The sequence below is a fragment of the Nilaparvata lugens genome, chromosome 8 (assembly GCF_014356525.2).
Source record: "Nilaparvata lugens isolate BPH chromosome 8, ASM1435652v1, whole genome shotgun sequence".
NCBI classification, from domain to species: Eukaryota; Metazoa; Arthropoda; class Insecta; order Hemiptera; family Delphacidae; genus Nilaparvata; species Nilaparvata lugens.
Window position 1 is genome coordinate 14,150,026 of NC_052511.1, and position 16,806 is coordinate 14,166,831.

Sequence of the window (16,806 nt, forward strand, 5' to 3'; positions counted from 1 at the left end):
GCTTGCTCTATATAAATGTTGAATAGGGATACTGTGAAGCTTATCAATATTAATAATGAATATTTATCGAATACATGTGATCGCTATGTTGTAGGCTACGCAGTGGGTGGTTCGAATGGAGAGGTGAACACTTTGAGCCCAAGTGAGCGAATTAGTTTGGTTGCTGCTGCGCGTAGGAGAGTTGCTGCCAACAAAATTATCATTGGCGGAGCCACTGCTGAATGTAAGAACACTCAACCATATCAAAACTAATTTGTCGGTTGTTTTTTCAGATTTGTTCCTACTAACATTGCAGATTTCATGCCTAGTGAGATAGGTAAGATGAGAATAAGAATAATATAAATGATTGATAGATTCTCTGATGAGGAATATTGAGTGTAATATGGACTCATGTGAAATAGTTTAAAAGTTATATTGATCCAAATGACTGTGTATCAATATTCAATAAGATGCATAGCCTAATATTGATCAGAGATTTAATTGTAATTCTTTCTTTTTATAGTTAATTATTAGATCAATTCCGATTAGATCGATTATGAGAATAGATCAATATGACAATAGACATTAGATCAATATGTGGAATAATTTAAAAGGTATATTGATCCAAATGACTATGTATCAATATTCGATTAGATGCAAAGCCTACTATTTGATCAGAGATTTATATTGTAATCCTTTTTATAGTTAATTATTAATCAATCCCGAAAAAACAGTGATATGCCGAGTGGAAATCCTTACTCTTCCACCACCAACTCTTCCTTCTTCTCATTCTCCTTCTCCTCTTCCTCATCATCTCCTCCTCCTCCTCTCACTCCTTCTCCTCCTCAAAATTGTTAATCTAGCTATGTTTGTAGGATCACTTCAATTAATGAATTGCTCATTGCTACAAATATCTGAATGTAAAAGGAACTCCTCATTAGCAGAAAGCCAATCAACAGAAAGCCATTAACAAGCAAGCAGTACCAACATTATTATTTGATAAGAGAATCATTCAATCAAATTGTTGAAGAGTTACAAATAAAGTTGTTTGTATCAATAAATCTGTGGTTTTTGACAATTGCTTAGTCTTTTTTATTCAATAGTTACAAATATAATGAATTTCTGATGGGCTGGATAAGAATTGATTCTACAATATTCTTTCTAGAGAGAAATGTTTTTCTTGTGCCTCCCAAATGTAAGTAGATTGTAGATAGTTTAATTCCTTCATCCCCTCTCCTAATTTACAAGTAATCTCTATCAAGTGCATGGTTTCTGAAACATTTATTTGTTTAGTTTTAGTTTTATTCCATCAATGAAACCAACTAGATCTCTTCCAAATTTCAGCTACAAGGCTGACAATAGAGATGTGCAAAGGCATGAATGAAGTCGGAGCCGATGCGGTTCTGGTACTTTCTCCATTCTACTTCAGAAGTAAAATGACTGTAAGTTGGAATAAATCAATCGATTAATACTTCTTTGAATATTTTTCTTAAACAATTGACTCCTTCAAGAATGATTATGACTTTGTCTATCATCTTATATCTTCTTAATACAGATTGATAATAGCTTTAATATGTTTGGAAATTCTTAATAATTAATATCAATTCCTCTTTAATGAATTATTTATTTTTGATTGATGCTGATACTCGGATTTTTCCGAAGGATTACAAACCGATAACCAATTTCCATTAGCAAACAGTATTATGACTGCAGGATCATCTTTTGTATATATCATGAAATCCTTTTGTTTTTTTTTTTGGGGGGAGAGTTGATTTGAATTTGCATTGAAATAGAATGAGAATGTTGGTCCTAGCTCGTGAAAAAGCAAGCCTCTTACAAAGTGGGTTTGGCTCTGCGCAGAATCACTTACAACACTTTAACAAGCCTCCGTCTGAAATTTTAGCACAGCTTGATTATAGTGATCAGATTCGATGATTACAGAGTACTTTGATAGGGTGATAGATAGCTCATCGTACATAAAAAGCTAGACGGAAATAATGATTAATTTTGGAGATTTTTCCTTGATGCTCAGTTACAATAGCTAGCATGTCAGCTGGAGTGCAAAATGCGCATCTCAGTTTTGAATAAGATTAAATTTCAATGAGTCTTTTGCTGATTTTCTTTCTTATTTTGCTAATTTTGGGTATCTGATTTATAGGAAACAGCGATTCGCAGACATTTTGAGTCAGTAGCAGATGAGAGCCCCGTGCCCGTAGTGATCTACAACAACCCGTTTGTGTCCAATATTGACCTTTCTCTTGACACACTAGCTTGGTTGGCTAATCATGAGAACATCCAAGGAGTCAAAGGAGGAGATGTATGTATTACAAAAAATATTCGAGATGAATGCAAAAAAGTATGGAATCAGAATGAACAGATATTTCAAATGAATTATTATGATCTGTGGGATATTATTGTCTACAATATTTCCAGATGATTAAAAATCACCGTCTCTTCAAAATTGAATTTTCCTAATCCAATTTGCGGAGAAAATCTTTATAGCTATATTGAAAAATCTTATAAGAGTTTTTCCAGAATACGAGTACTACAAAAGCTTTTGAATTGAAGAATTCATTTGATTCTAGGCGGGCGAATTTGGGGCGCAGCCGGCCCTCTCTGATACTTAACCCTCCAATACAATACTGATTTACAAGCTTAAGCAAAATATTACAAGCTACATAAAAAAAAATCTGGTGTGACGCACTCACACAACTTTCCTTGCCGTTAGGATAATTGATCACCTGACGCTAGTGTCTCATGCGCATCTCAAGTCTACTATTCAAAGATTTGAGCCAGCTGGTGACAGGATAATAACGCTGGAGATACACGAGGTCTGCTATCTCTTCATGGTGAATGATTTAATAGAATCAAAAGTTGCCAACAGTTTGCAATTGAATAATCACATTTTCTCGAATTTCGATCTTATTTTCAATTTAAGGTGAAAATGTTACTGAACATTAATTGTAGAGATTTTCATGCTCAATCTTTTCCACTTGTATTTTTTTTTGTTTAGATTGTATTTGAACCCTGATCATTGGGAATCTAAAATCAAACTTTGCATAGATGAGGCGGAGCTCCTGAATTTTTTTCAGATATGAGACTTGTGGCAGTTGATAGAGCTTATCAATGACTATTTTAGGTAAAATTTGATCAAAATCGTTTTCGAGATAATCTCGAAGACCTCTTTTTTGACAACATTTTCTCCATTTCAGCCGCCATCTTGAATTGCATTTGATCGAAATTATTCGTGTCGGATCCTTATATTGTAAGGACCTCAAGTTCTAAATTTCTGTCATTCCGTTGATTGGGAGATGAGATATCGTGTACACAGACGCACAGACACACATACCCACATACAGACCAATACCCAAAAACAACTTTTTGGAACTCAGGGGACCTTGAAACGTGTATAGAAATTTAGAAATTGGGGTACCTTTATTTTTTTGGAGAGCAATACTTCCCTTACCTATGGTAATAGGGCAAGGAAAGTAAAATGAAGCTTGAAAACTCACACATGAGATGAAGTGTAATAATACACTCGTACACACACGTGCTCCGAGTCAGGGAGTGCTCCAGCAGAGTCCACCACAAGACAGCTGCGCCTTGCAAATTTGAAGAGAATATCAGATTATGAACGCCACTTGTGTACTGTATTACAAAAAAAATTATTCACATCGATGAAAAACTAAGTAGGCTATAGTTTTTCAATCATATCATTTTATTGATTGAATGGATGTTTAGTAGAGCAGTATATGAGTCTAGGATCTTAGAGCAGTTTTGTTTTCGAGTATTGATTGCTATATAAATACTGCTCTGTTTTGATGTTCTTAGTTTAGTAGAAATTTATCGCTTAAATTTTTTTATTTGAATAGGTGAGGAAAATGGGCTATCTCTCCATGAAGACGAAAAACAAAAACTTCGACATCCTAATCGCTTCAGCTGGCTACATTCTACCTGCCCTGCAACTGGGTAGGCTGAAATAATATTAATTTATATTTTCAATTGTTTTTTCTTATTTTAACTAATACTGAACATTTCTGGATTCATATTGAGCCTTGTTCAGGTGGTTATCTAATACAAAGTTAGTATAAAATAATCACTATTTTTCCTATAGAGGGAGCATTTCATTATTCCTGTTCATGCTTTACTATAAAGAAGTCTGGAATTGAATGAGCGTTCGCTCATTTTACTGTACATTACTAGATTCACGGTTGCGAGTTTGTAGCTTCAGAAATTTAACACGCATCTCAATATTTGTATCCAGATTAGAAGCAACATTACGAAAAAATAGGCTTAGTACTCGAACTTGACTCATTTCCGGATTCTAATAAGAGTTCAGATAAGTTTCTATAGAAAATCCATATTCAGATGTACTGTTAAAATTTGTTTTTTTTCGTTGCCCACCACAAGAATTTCAATGAACCCCTAGTGTTTTGTAAAATCAAATAAGTATACCAGGAGGTCTGTATTTGAGTTGACAAATATGATAATCAGAATAAAACTAATGTAAATTCTGTATCTGCTAACAGAGTAGGTCTACCTATCAATCTACAAATCATAATCATCATCCACAATAATCCATAATTATTCAAGATATAGCCTTACATGTTTTCGACTTGTTAACTCTGCAAAATTTGACATTTTATGGTATTTCTACATGCAGGTTGCTCCGGAGCGATGGTTGGTCTCACTAATGTATTGGCAGGACCGGTCTCAGAGCTATACACGCTGGTCAAACAGAACAAACTCGAAGAAGCCAAGGACCTTCAGATGAGAATCATTCCTCCTGATGTGCTTGTAAGTGTATACGAACATTCACCACATACTCTCAGCATTGGTTGGATGGGAAGAGCAAGAATGTTATTTAAGAGGTCTGCTGAAAACTGAAGAAAGAATTTAAATTGAATCTCACCATAGAGAAAAGAATACTACTATTGTCTCAGTCTCAATCTCTGAATATTCTATTGTCTCTGATGTCACTTTTTTTACTTTCCTTGCCCTATTACCATAGGTAAGGAAAGTATTGCTTTCCGAAAAAAATTAAGGTACCCCAATATCTGAATATCTATACGTTTTAAGGTCCCCTGAGTTCGAAAAAGTGATTTTGGGTATTGGTCTGTATGTGTGTGTGTGTGTGTGTGTGTGTGTGTGTGTGTGTGTGTGTGTGTGTGTGTGTGTGTGTGTGTGTGTGTGTGTGTGTGTGTGTGTGTGTGTATGAGTGTATGTGCGTCTGTGTACACGATATCTCATCTCCCAATTAACCGAATGACTTGAAATTTGGAACTTAAGGTCCTTACACTATAAGTATCCGACACGAACAATTTCGATTCAATGCAATTCAAGATGGCGGCTAAAATGGCGAAAATGTTGTCAAAAACAGGGTTCTTCGAGATTTTCTCAAAAACGGCTACAACGATTTTGATCAAATTTATACCTGAAATAGTCATTGATAAGCTCTATCAACTGCCACAAGTCTCATATCTGTAAAAATTTCAGGAGCTCCGCCCCATCTATGCAAAGTTCGATTTTAGATTCCCAATTATCAGGCTTCAGATGAAATTTAAACAAAAAATTTTGAGTTGACAAATATGATAATCAGAATAAAACTAATGTAAATTCTGTATCTGCTAACAGAGTAGGTCTACCTATCAATCTACAAATCATAATCATCATCCACAATAATCCATAATTATTCAAGATATAGCCTAACATGTTTTCGACTTGTTAACTTTGCAAAATTTGACATTTTTATGGTATTTCTACATGCAGGTTGCTCCGGAGCGATGGTTGGTCTCACTAATGTATTGGCAGGACCGGTCTCAGAGCTATACACGCTGGTCAAACAGAACAAACTCGAAGAAGCCAAGGACCTTCAGATGAGAATCATTCCTCCTGATGTGCTTGTAAGTGTATACGAACATTCATCACATACTCTCAGCATTGGTTGGATGGGAAGAGCAAGAATGTTATTTAAGAGGTCTGCTGAAAACTGAAGAAAGAATTTAAATTGAATCTCACCATAGAGAAAATAATACTACTATTGTCTCAGTCTCAATCTCTGAATATTCTATTGTCTCTGATGTCACTTTTTTTACTTTCCTTGCCCTATTACCATAGGTAAGGAAAGTATTGCATTCCGAAAAAAAATAAGGTATCCCAATATCTGAATATCTATACGTTTTAAGGTCCCCTGAGTTCGAAAAAGTGATTTTGGGTATTGGTCTGTATGTGTGTGTGTGTGTGTGTGTGTGTGTGTGTGTGTGTGTGTGTGTGTGTGTGTGTGTGTGTGTGTGTGTGTGTGTGTGTGTGTGTGTGTGTGTATGAGTGTATGTGCGTCTGTGTACACGATATCTCATCTCCCAATTAACCGAATGACTTGAAATTTGGAACTTAAGGTCCTTACACTATAAGTATCCGACACGAACAATTTCGATTCAATGCAATTCAAGATGGCGGCTAAAATGGCGAAAATGTTGTCAAAAACAGGGTTCTTCGAGATTTTCTCAAAAACGGCTACAACGATTTTGATCAAATTTATACCTGAAATAGTCATTGATAAGCTCTATCAACTGCCACAAGTCTCATATCTGTAAAAATTTCAGGAGCTCCGCCCCATCTATGCAAAGTTCGATTTTAGATTCCCAATTATCAGGCTTCAGATGAAATTTAAACAAAAAATTTTGAGTGGAAAAGATTAAGCATAAAAATCCCTACAATTAATATTCAGTAACATTTTCACCTAAAATTGAAAATAAGCACGAAATTCCAGAAAATGTTATTATTTCAATTGCAAACTGTTGGCAACTGTTGATTCTATTAAACCATTCACTATGAAGAGATAGCAGACCTCGTGTGTCTCCAGCGTTATTGCCCTGTCACCAGCTGGCTCAAATATTTGAATAGAAGACTTGAGATGCGCGGGAAGACTAGCGTCAGGTGATCAATTTTCATAACGGCAAGGAAAGTTGTGTGAGTGCGCCACACCAGATTTTTTTAATAAGCTGTGGACAACTCTGATCAACTCTTCTTCATTCTCTGGACGTTATGGCTACATGAATCAATAATAGTAGCCATTGTATAAATATAACCAATGAATTATGAATGGCTACATGAATCAAAGAATATTGTTCAAGAGATATTGTAGATGATGACCAATGTAATGATTCCCCCATGGAGTGTTAGATATATCACGAAATCTCAAATATATAAGAGTATATGAGTATATATAGAGTATATGCAACAACACTGCATATACTCTCATAGGACCAATTTCGTTCGGTTGACTCACGGTTGTCTTGTAACTTCTTTATGATGAAATCTTGTCTTGCGTTTTTAAAAATCGCCTTTTAAGTTTTTTTTTTAGATTCACATCGTATCGATAGCAATATTTCATTCAAATCTTATATAACCTCTTTCTTCATTCTCTAGACGTTATGGCTACATGAATCAAATAGTAGCCACTGTATAAATATAACCAATGAATTATGAATGGCTACATGAATCAAAGAATATTGTTCAAGAGATATTGTAGATGATGACTAATGTAATGATTCTCCCATGGAGTAATAGATATATCACAAAATCTCAAATATATCAAGAGTTGTCCCAAATTAGTAATGCAGACTGAAATGAATATAAATTATTCTCAAGTAGATGTCTAGACAGAGCTCTCACAGATTGGTCAACCACTTCTCTGAACTCTATTATTTATTCATTAAAATATTATATGGAATGAAATGACGTAATCTCAAATAATGCAATTTAAAAATGATGCCACTAGGGAAATGTCAGGACACGATTTAATGTTCAGGTTTAACAAGTGCAAAATTTATTCTGCGAGTAGGCTACTCTCCAGTCATTGAATTCGGTTTGATGAACAAAATATTCTACACATCACCATATACAGAGTGTTTCAGAAGTAGTGTCAAACATTTTAGGGTATTGTTCCTGGATGATAGGAGACTACAAATGTCATATTTGAAGTGTCCAATACTCAGCGATTATCCTTATAGCTGCCATTTTGTTTTTTTTTCACTTGGGAATTCTTATCTCAAGAACGGAATGCTATATTGATCTGAAATTTGGCATGAATATTTATGCTATAAAGACAACTTTAAAAAATAAAATAAAAAATGTTCAATGAACATTTTCAAAATGGCAGTCATTTTAAATTTTTGAGGCAAATTTCACGGAAACCGTTCACTTTACAGAAAATTTACAAGATACGTAAAAGTTGGCAAATTGTATCAAGGTTTCAAGGATACCTTATTCATTAAGATTGGTCGAAGAACAAAAGAAATGAATTATTTTCGTACTGCATGCATGCACAAGACAAACAAGATCATCTGAAAAGCATTGTAAAATCAGCTGTATCGCCGGCCATATGGAGCCATACCGAGTTTCAAAGCTTCATCTTAAATACAATTGAAATTAAAAATTTAATTATTTTGATGTTTGAATGGTGAAAAGTGGTCATGCAGGCAGTACGAAAAGAATTGATTTCTCTGTTATTCTTCGACCAATCATAATGAATAAATCCTTGAAATCTTGATAAAATTTGCTAACTTTTTATCTCTTGTAAATTTTCTGTAAAGTGAACGATTTCGTGAAATTTGCCATCAAAAATTTTAAATGGCCGCCATTTTAAAAATTTTCATTTTATTTTTCAAAGTTAAGTCTTTATGGCATACTTATTTATGTCAAATTCAAGATCAATACAACATTCCGGTCTTGAGATAAGAATTCCTAAGTGAAAAAAACAAAATGGCAGCTATAAGGATAACCGCTGAGTATTGGACACTTCAAATACGACATTTGTAGTCTCCCATCATCCAGGAACAATACCCTAAAATGTTTGACACTACTTCTGAAACACTCTGTATAGCTACCACTACCGTTTGATTCACTTTGAACTATCAGCTTCCCTTATAAATAGTATCAATGCTTCCCATTCAGACAATGCTGACAGTTTGAAGTGAATTTCACTTGCTGCATTATGATTCAAGATTACGACACAAGATCAATGAGATTAGGTTATATGTTAATATTTTTAGAAAGACGAGCCATTATTTTTAATTATTTTTTAACTTGATGGGTGAGGTTTGTTTCATAATCTGATATATTAGTCTGCAGTGCTACAGACTCCTAAAGAGGAAAGGTTATCACATTTTCGCAAGCTGCTGCATTTTCCTCGTTATATGACGTCAACATACCTTATTTCACCTTGTCTGCTCTTGTACGAGCACCCATGGTTACAAGGGCGTACCCATGTAACATCAAATTCTTTAGCTATCAAAATTAGCCGTGTATATGCCGTCGTATATACCTACTGTCTATATGCCTACAACTGTTAAAAATTGAAATCTTGCTTTTTCGTCGGTCTTTGAACTGTTTCTCTCAACATTTGAACATACTTCCTATTCAGAAATTCCCTTAAAATGGATTGTAACTTTCGGCTTTTCAGCTTTTTGTTTGTTGGTTTGAAATGTTAAAAAAAATAAGAAGCTTGTAGTGAAATACAGTAAGGGTAAAAGGTAAACTCCAAAGTTGCACTCCAATTTAAGAATGGTAAGGGTGGATTGTAAAACAAGAATTTTTCAACCTGTTTCCTAGAGAAAGATTTCTGACAGGATGTGCCAGAATTTCCTTAAAAATCTAAACCAGCTTCAGAAAAGCTCATAACGGAATAATTGAAGATAACGTCTTAAAATGTCAATTAATTTTCATAACTTCCTGAAATCTGAATGTCTATTCAATCCATCATCAAAAAAACAAAATTTGAAATTATTTTCATCAAGCTTTATGGAAACTTCATTCTAATTTTGACTTGATCCAATCAATCTCAACTGACTTCAAAATCTTCATTGTTTGAGTGTTAGACTGTCAGCGAGTCAAAACGTATTTTGGACAAATTCCTTAACGACGGAAGCACGCAAAAAGTGAAAAGAACTTTTTCAAGTTTCCAAAAAAACGTTAAATCATCATTTAAAGACACAAGTCGAGATATCAGGTGCTATAAAGTCAAAGAAACAGGTCGTTTTTACAGTTTAAAACCAAAGGATAAGACTAGCATGCCACAATTTTATTCGTTAGGATAAATAGCATGCCACATTTTTATTCGTTAGCTTCTACTTGACTTTTTCAACATTTATGGAAATATATTTTCTGTTATATGCTATAACTCTGCTTACATATGTTTTTGGCTGTTTGAACAGTGATAAAGGTTTATTGTCAATAAAATAAAACTCATTGCCTGTTCCTAACTTGGTGTGTGATTCGACCGACCATATAAATGAATAATGTGACGGAATAAGAATCTTGAAAACACTTCATAACTCTTTTATCTGTGCATGATTTTTCAATTCTAGACTTGCTAAAATTCTACGGTATGTTTTTTTTGGAATTTACATGCTATTTCGAAGAGCTAAATTGAAACGGATAAATATGATGTTACGAAAATGAATATTCAATTTATACATATATACATGGTACAGTTTGAGCGTATTTTACACAATTTATCACAAGTTAAACTTTATTAAATAACTTGTGAGATTTACTGGTTACAATTTCTGTTTTTTACACTGATTACAGAATTTCTAATTTTCCATTCAAACTTTTCAAATTTCATTAGATGAGAATGTAAAATATTATGTTCATATTGGCTACCATTTCATTTTTTTTTATTATTTTGGATAACATTTGTATGCTAAAAAACGTGAGATACTAGTGTTTTGAATACCAAGTGTTTTGAAAATGTAGTGAACCGCGAAAAAAATCGCAAATCTGAATCAATTTCAACGATCTTGCTATGAGAAGAACTTGCAAAAATGTTGTTATAAAACATTGCATCAGATGCCTGAATTTTTCCCTAAGAAGAACTCAAACTTTGGAACAAGATTACTGGTAGTTCCTTATTCGAATTTAAATAGAGTAAAAAATTTGGCAAATCTAAAAAATGAATGAGAACGTGTGTCTCGTTGAATGAACCTTTACTATTCTACGTTCTAAAATTAAATTGAAATTTTATCTTTCAGCTTATATAAACCATATTAAAAAAACCGGTACCTACCAAGATCAAACAAAACATAGAATTGTACGATGACAAAATTCCAAAACATTTTCCTCCTTTCAATGGGACTGTTTGAAGGCCGAATTTTTGCAATAAAATCTTCTCTCCTTCTCTCCTCTTCAGAAGCTTACTTTCAATTTACTTTATCGACTACAAATCATGAACGACCTTCAGCGATTTTTCTGGTCTTATTTGGGAAGGCGATGAAGAACAATATCCCCTTCAGAAAACAAGTGTCATTTGCTCTTTTATTTTCCGCCGAAGCTCTGTTACAGTAAGTAGATAAAGTTCATTCTACTCTGTTTTTTTATCTGTACGGCTGTAGGTTCTTCCTAGCTGTTCAGCAAGATTACAATTGCCATATCAAGGAACTGTATTCAAGATAAGAATTATCTTCTTTTACTTTATATCATGTTTTTGACGTCCGATGATTGTCTTGTGAAATTCATTTGATTTATTCTATTTGAGTTTTTCAAATTGAAGAAAAATTGCCGTTTCATCCTCAATCTCTCATTCATCCCTGCCATGTCAGCTGAATGCCTTTTCTAATACTGTGCCGTCTCCAAGAAGTTTCAATCTTTGATCACCAGCAAGCTCGTTTTCAATATCCAAGTTAACTTTTTGATTTTAATTGATAGACTCAAGACCGAATTCTTCATGTTTCCTCTCATTGTTCTTCGATTATCCCATCTATTTAGTATTTTGATCGTATATGTATCACTCGGATAAGTTAAGAGACAGCCTATTCACGTTGAAGGGCATCTCTTGAGCAAACTACGTTGAATATACATAACTATCCATTATAAATAGTTGGAAAAATTGCTTCAACATAGTTTAGAACAATCAGGGCCATATGTACCATTCACGTGTACCGCTAATCCACGATTACTTGAAGTTACATATATTTGTTTCTAAGGGTTTTAAGGTTTAAATTTTGACAATGAGGTGTTAAAAAAATGTTGAATCAAAATTTAAAATCCTCTTAATCCTTGATCTTGTCAGCTCGTATTATGCAGCGCTTGAGTTTAAGAGTACTTGCATTAATAAAATTTATTTGCGTACTTTACCTGTACCCAGTACCATAGTGACAGCTAGTTTTATCTGTGCTATTAGGCCTAATGAACCCATTTTATTAGTTTAGAGATTTTAGAACCTGCATACTAATTGTCTTAATATTGAACATGCCCGTATAAATAAAATCTTGTCAACATAAATAATCAGTGTAATCTCATTAGCAACTGAATATGATCGTTTTTATGTTATAGCTACTAGCAGAACTGGGAGTGCCAGGAGTCAAAGCAGCCATGAACATGGTTGGCTACGAAGGCGGATATTGTCGGGCCCCTCTGCAAGAAATCTCCAACGACGCAATCTTGAAAATCGAACAGATTTTGAAAGACAACGGCTTTCTCTATGGAGAAGAGCCTCTGGAAACTCGTCGCAAGATATAATTCGCTTGTCATTTCATTCTTCCTTGTCTAAACTTCTCATTCTGCAATAATTCTAATCTGATATCCCATGCATTATTAGGTATCTCATCTTAAGCCACATCCCTTCTCCAAGCAGAATTTTTTAGAGGTCTTAAATTTTGTATTGCAACTTTCGTACAAAATACATTGACAACTATTCGATGAAGATTTTAATAAAACTCTGACTCCATTGAACGGACGTTTATCATTGACTAGTTGCCTACCTTCTAATGATAATTGATAACGATGGCTAATTTTTCCATACTGATCACTTTCACTCTCTTTCTTTTCACTGTAAATTCTTTTAATTTTTTTCCTCCTCCATGATTTTCATAGAACCTAGATGAAGACTAATAAGCTATCCTATTTTGACGTGAATTGATAAGAATATTGTTTGTGAAGGTAAAACCCTTTGGTTCAGTCCTCAATACTCTTCAATGATTAAATTTAAGATTATTTTCCACATGGAAGGATACTTTCAATATTTGAATTACATTGAATAACAAGTAGAATCTCTCTACTGTTTTGAATAGAGTAAGTACAATGATGGATGATCGAGTTGAATTTCAATGTTCAATATTTTCAATGAGTTTGTCAAGTCAATAAAAGCTATCGCGACGAATGGCGATTTGAATGGTAAAATAATGTTGAGAAGGTGGAGAACCAAGAAACCAAAAAGTAGTAGTTTGATGAATTGGCCGATATTTTACGTTCCTTCTCATTAAAAGATAGATTTCATTTCAAGAACTCTACTCTTATTGATTTACAATCCGAGAACGCATTGGATTATCTATATTGAGGCTGTTTGTGGCCTCTCCTTCAGTTCAATAAAAAATATGATGTTTTCTGGAACCTATCTCGTACATTGGAGTAGATCAGAACGGTGAAGATCGATGCCAATCAGAGAAGGCTCTTTCGAAAATAAAGCTTCTCTGATCGGTTCTCGTAGATTCAATGACGATTAAAATTCAACAGGATTCTGTGCAACTGTTACTTGGAGTCATTGATATGGACGACTCGCGAGTGATAAAGTGAGAATGATTCAATGTTACTCAAACTCAATCCTGAAGATTAGGCTATGTATTTATCATACTCAGAAAAAATAAATACAAGTTAGTAAGTATGTAGTAATCTCACGGAAACAAGTAATAAAAGGACACGACCCAGCTGAATGTCACCTTCTTTTATTACTCTCCTACTCTATGATGTGTATCAACTCAACTGCCTTGTCGTGTTATTTATGGTAGGATTCACGCGGTCCTCTAATGCACGAATCTAAGAAGGTGTCTTCTGATTAATTCAGTTTCAACGCTTCTGTTCAGGTTTTAACCGAAAATATGCAGAAGCTGTTTTCAAGCTACTGGCTTCTAAATAGCTCATCTGATTCACATCTTTCTATCGAAAAAATTGATAGATACTACTTCCAACCTATGAAGTTGTTCTTTGCCGAGTTCCGTTCTCTCGAACATTCCATGTCATATCATCTGGAAGATACGAAATCTGAAGGCTACTGTGTGAGCTATAAAATAGTAAAACATTTTAAGCCTAGAATCGTCTAAATGGTGAAGAGTGATCATGCATGCAGTACGAGAAGAATGATTTCTCTGTTATTCTACGATCAATCTTAATGAATGTGGTATCCTACTATTCTACAGCCTTTTACTATTAATTTAGAGCTATTAATTAAGAACTATACTTTTTAATTATTGACAAATTAATTAAATTAATTAACCAATTAGCTATTAATAAAATTAATTAACTAATTGAATAAATTGATTGATTAATAGAACAATATTATTATATGAGTTGATACTTTAATTAGGACTATTTGGAAAAAAAATTGATTAATAGCTCTAATATTGTTCAGTACGGTATGTTTAGCAATAGTTCTCGAACAATATTTATATATGGGTTGATACTATAATTGGGATTATTAAAAAAAAAGAAATCATATCGAGATTTGATAGGATTCTGACGCTTCTAAAGTGATACAACTCTCTCAGTTTGATATCATACAACAGACGATCAATTGGATAATTTATAAGATTCGTAGCGAGATGAGTACGAGACAATTTTTAAGTAATAGTTGAATAGAATATAATAATTCCGCCACCGTCGAAGACCCGCACTCATTCTGCGACGGAGTGTTCAAGCCTTCAATTGAACCTGTACATCATCAATTTGCCTTGATAGAGAAGATACAGGGTTTGTAAAAGAGTAACTTGGGAGAATACTCTGAATGTATACAGATTCTTTTCTCTATCATAAAGTATTTGATCTCTAGAAAAAAAATTTCTGTTCTGTCTTCCATCCCTCCCTTCTATCAATTCACTTCTTCCTTCTCTCTTCTCTCTTCTCTCTTCTCTCTTCTCTCTCCTCTCTTCTCTTTTCTCTCTTCTCTCTTCTCGCTTCTCTCTTTTTTCTTCTCTCTTTCATTCTATCCCGCTCTTCTCCCATTTCTTTACTTCCTTCTCTCTTCTCTCTTTCCTTTCATCCTTCTCTTCTGTCATTTCTCAACTTCCTTCTATCTTCTCTCTCCTTTCTTCCTCCTATCACTCCCTTCTCTCATGTTTTTACTTCCTTCTCTCTTCTCTCTGTTTTCTTCTCCGTTCTCTCTTCACTCCCCCCCCCCAACTCAATTATCTGTTGCATCTCAAATTGCAATAGGCCTAATTACAAGTTGAAAACCAGTCTTTGAAACTATTCAACCGTTGAAATGGTAAATTAACACGTGCAAAAGATTAGAATGCGAGTGATTCACTAAATAGGATTGTGGTCAGTGTGAGTGCGACCGCTTCAATCTTTTCCGCCTCCACCTTGCTATTCGGTAACCACAAAACTGATATCATTCATCTAGCAACTGATCCGAATAATTATAACAGCAATGAATATTATTGCAATGCAATTTGTTGCTAATTTTGTTCTTGAAATGAGAACAATCAATCAATGTTTTAAGTACGCCTGCAACTAATGACAATCAACAAGGTTTTTAAGGGAACTTCCATTACATTTTTTTCAATCTGAACCATCCTCTAAGGATTCTCATTTTAAACATTATTTTCTCTTCAATTCATCTATTCTTCCAATTTTTACATTACATATAATCAGAAATTATGAATTCACATCAAACAAAGAAACAACAATAACAAAGAAATAACAATAACTCATTTACATCAATAGGAGAAATGAATAATTTCAAGTACCCCGAGGACTAAAAGTTTGGGGCACCATCATATTTTAAATTAAGAAAGAAGAATAAGCAATGAATTATTTTGCCGAGTCGGAACTTGTATAATATGAGAGGGTAAGGAATTTTAGCTTAGATAATACATATATATTAACATTTTAATCCATTTTCTCTCATTTGAAAAGAATAACAAACAATCAATGCAATATCCAAGCAATTTTATTAGCAAACTCATAAATTTCATTTTATAAATTTCCGGCCATAATCATCAACACTATACGAAAACAACTCATGTATCTTGAATAATTATTATCTTCACAAAATTTCCAAGAGAGAAAGAAGCAACAGTTTAAAGAAGGATGAACAAAGCTTATCAGATTTTGAAGAGTGATGAGTTATAATGTTACAATGTGATGAGTTTTTATTTATTTACAATGCAAATGACACTAATGTAATAACATTGAAAGATGAAATAATAAGATAGTCCTTGTGCTATTTTTCTTCCAAATTTATAGGTGAAAAAGTCCGAAATAAGGTTCGAATTTCACGTGTACAATTTTGATAAAATTTCAGTCCAAAACAAAAATGAAAACTATCTATATAAACTAAGTAATAAACTAAGCTTATCAGTGCGTTATCTTTCTAAACAAGGAAACTTTGTAACAAAGTTTCATTAGATGAAGCCTTGCAACAGCTCTTGTTGTATCCAATGATACCCGCGAATTCATATCTATTCTACTCTTGAAAATAAACTCTCAACATCATTTGTAATAGAAGCCAAGCTTTTACTTCATTTTTGAAATGTTTTCTATTATCGATTTGTTTCAATTCTACCGGCAAGTTGTTAAATCAGTGAAACATGATAGGAAATTTAAAATGATGAGACGTAGTACACTCTTCTTGTTCAAATACCTTCTTATCACATTAGATATCTCCTCCTTTAATATTATAAAATAAAACTTTCAACTCCAAAGACATGTGAATCTCTCATATTTAGAATACCTCATCTATCACTATGCAAATCATCTTCATGTGCATGCAATAAAAAATATTCTTCTTGATCATGAATCAAGATTCCCATAATTTCGTACAAATGTTATTTG

The 16,806-nt window shown here is 33.6% G+C and overlaps 1 protein-coding gene across 1 annotated transcript; it reads left to right on the forward strand.

The window, feature by feature from the left end:
* Positions 1-12,711, forward strand: LOC111064155 (4-hydroxy-2-oxoglutarate aldolase, mitochondrial). Its single transcript, XM_039434009.1, has 6 exons — positions 1-223; positions 1,324-1,421; positions 2,138-2,296; positions 3,852-3,948; positions 4,643-4,776; positions 12,313-12,711. Exons 1-6 carry the CDS (start codon positions 16-18, stop codon positions 12,496-12,498), a joined length of 882 nt encoding a protein of 293 aa, XP_039289943.1. The 5' UTR covers positions 1-15; the 3' UTR covers positions 12,499-12,711.
* The last annotated feature ends 4,095 nt before the right edge of the window (positions 12,712-16,806 follow it).

Coding starts and splice junctions, on each gene's coding strand:
- LOC111064155 (XM_039434009.1), top strand. CDS start 16: ATGTTGAATAGGGATACTGTGAAGCTTATCAATATTAATAATGAATAT. Junction 1,422..2,137: donor ACTTCAGAAGTAAAATGACT/GTAAGTTGGAAT, acceptor TCTGATTTATAG/GAAACAGCGATTCGCAGACA. Junction 3,949..4,642: donor TCTACCTGCCCTGCAACTGG/GTAGGCTGAAAT, acceptor TTCTACATGCAG/GTTGCTCCGGAGCGATGGTT.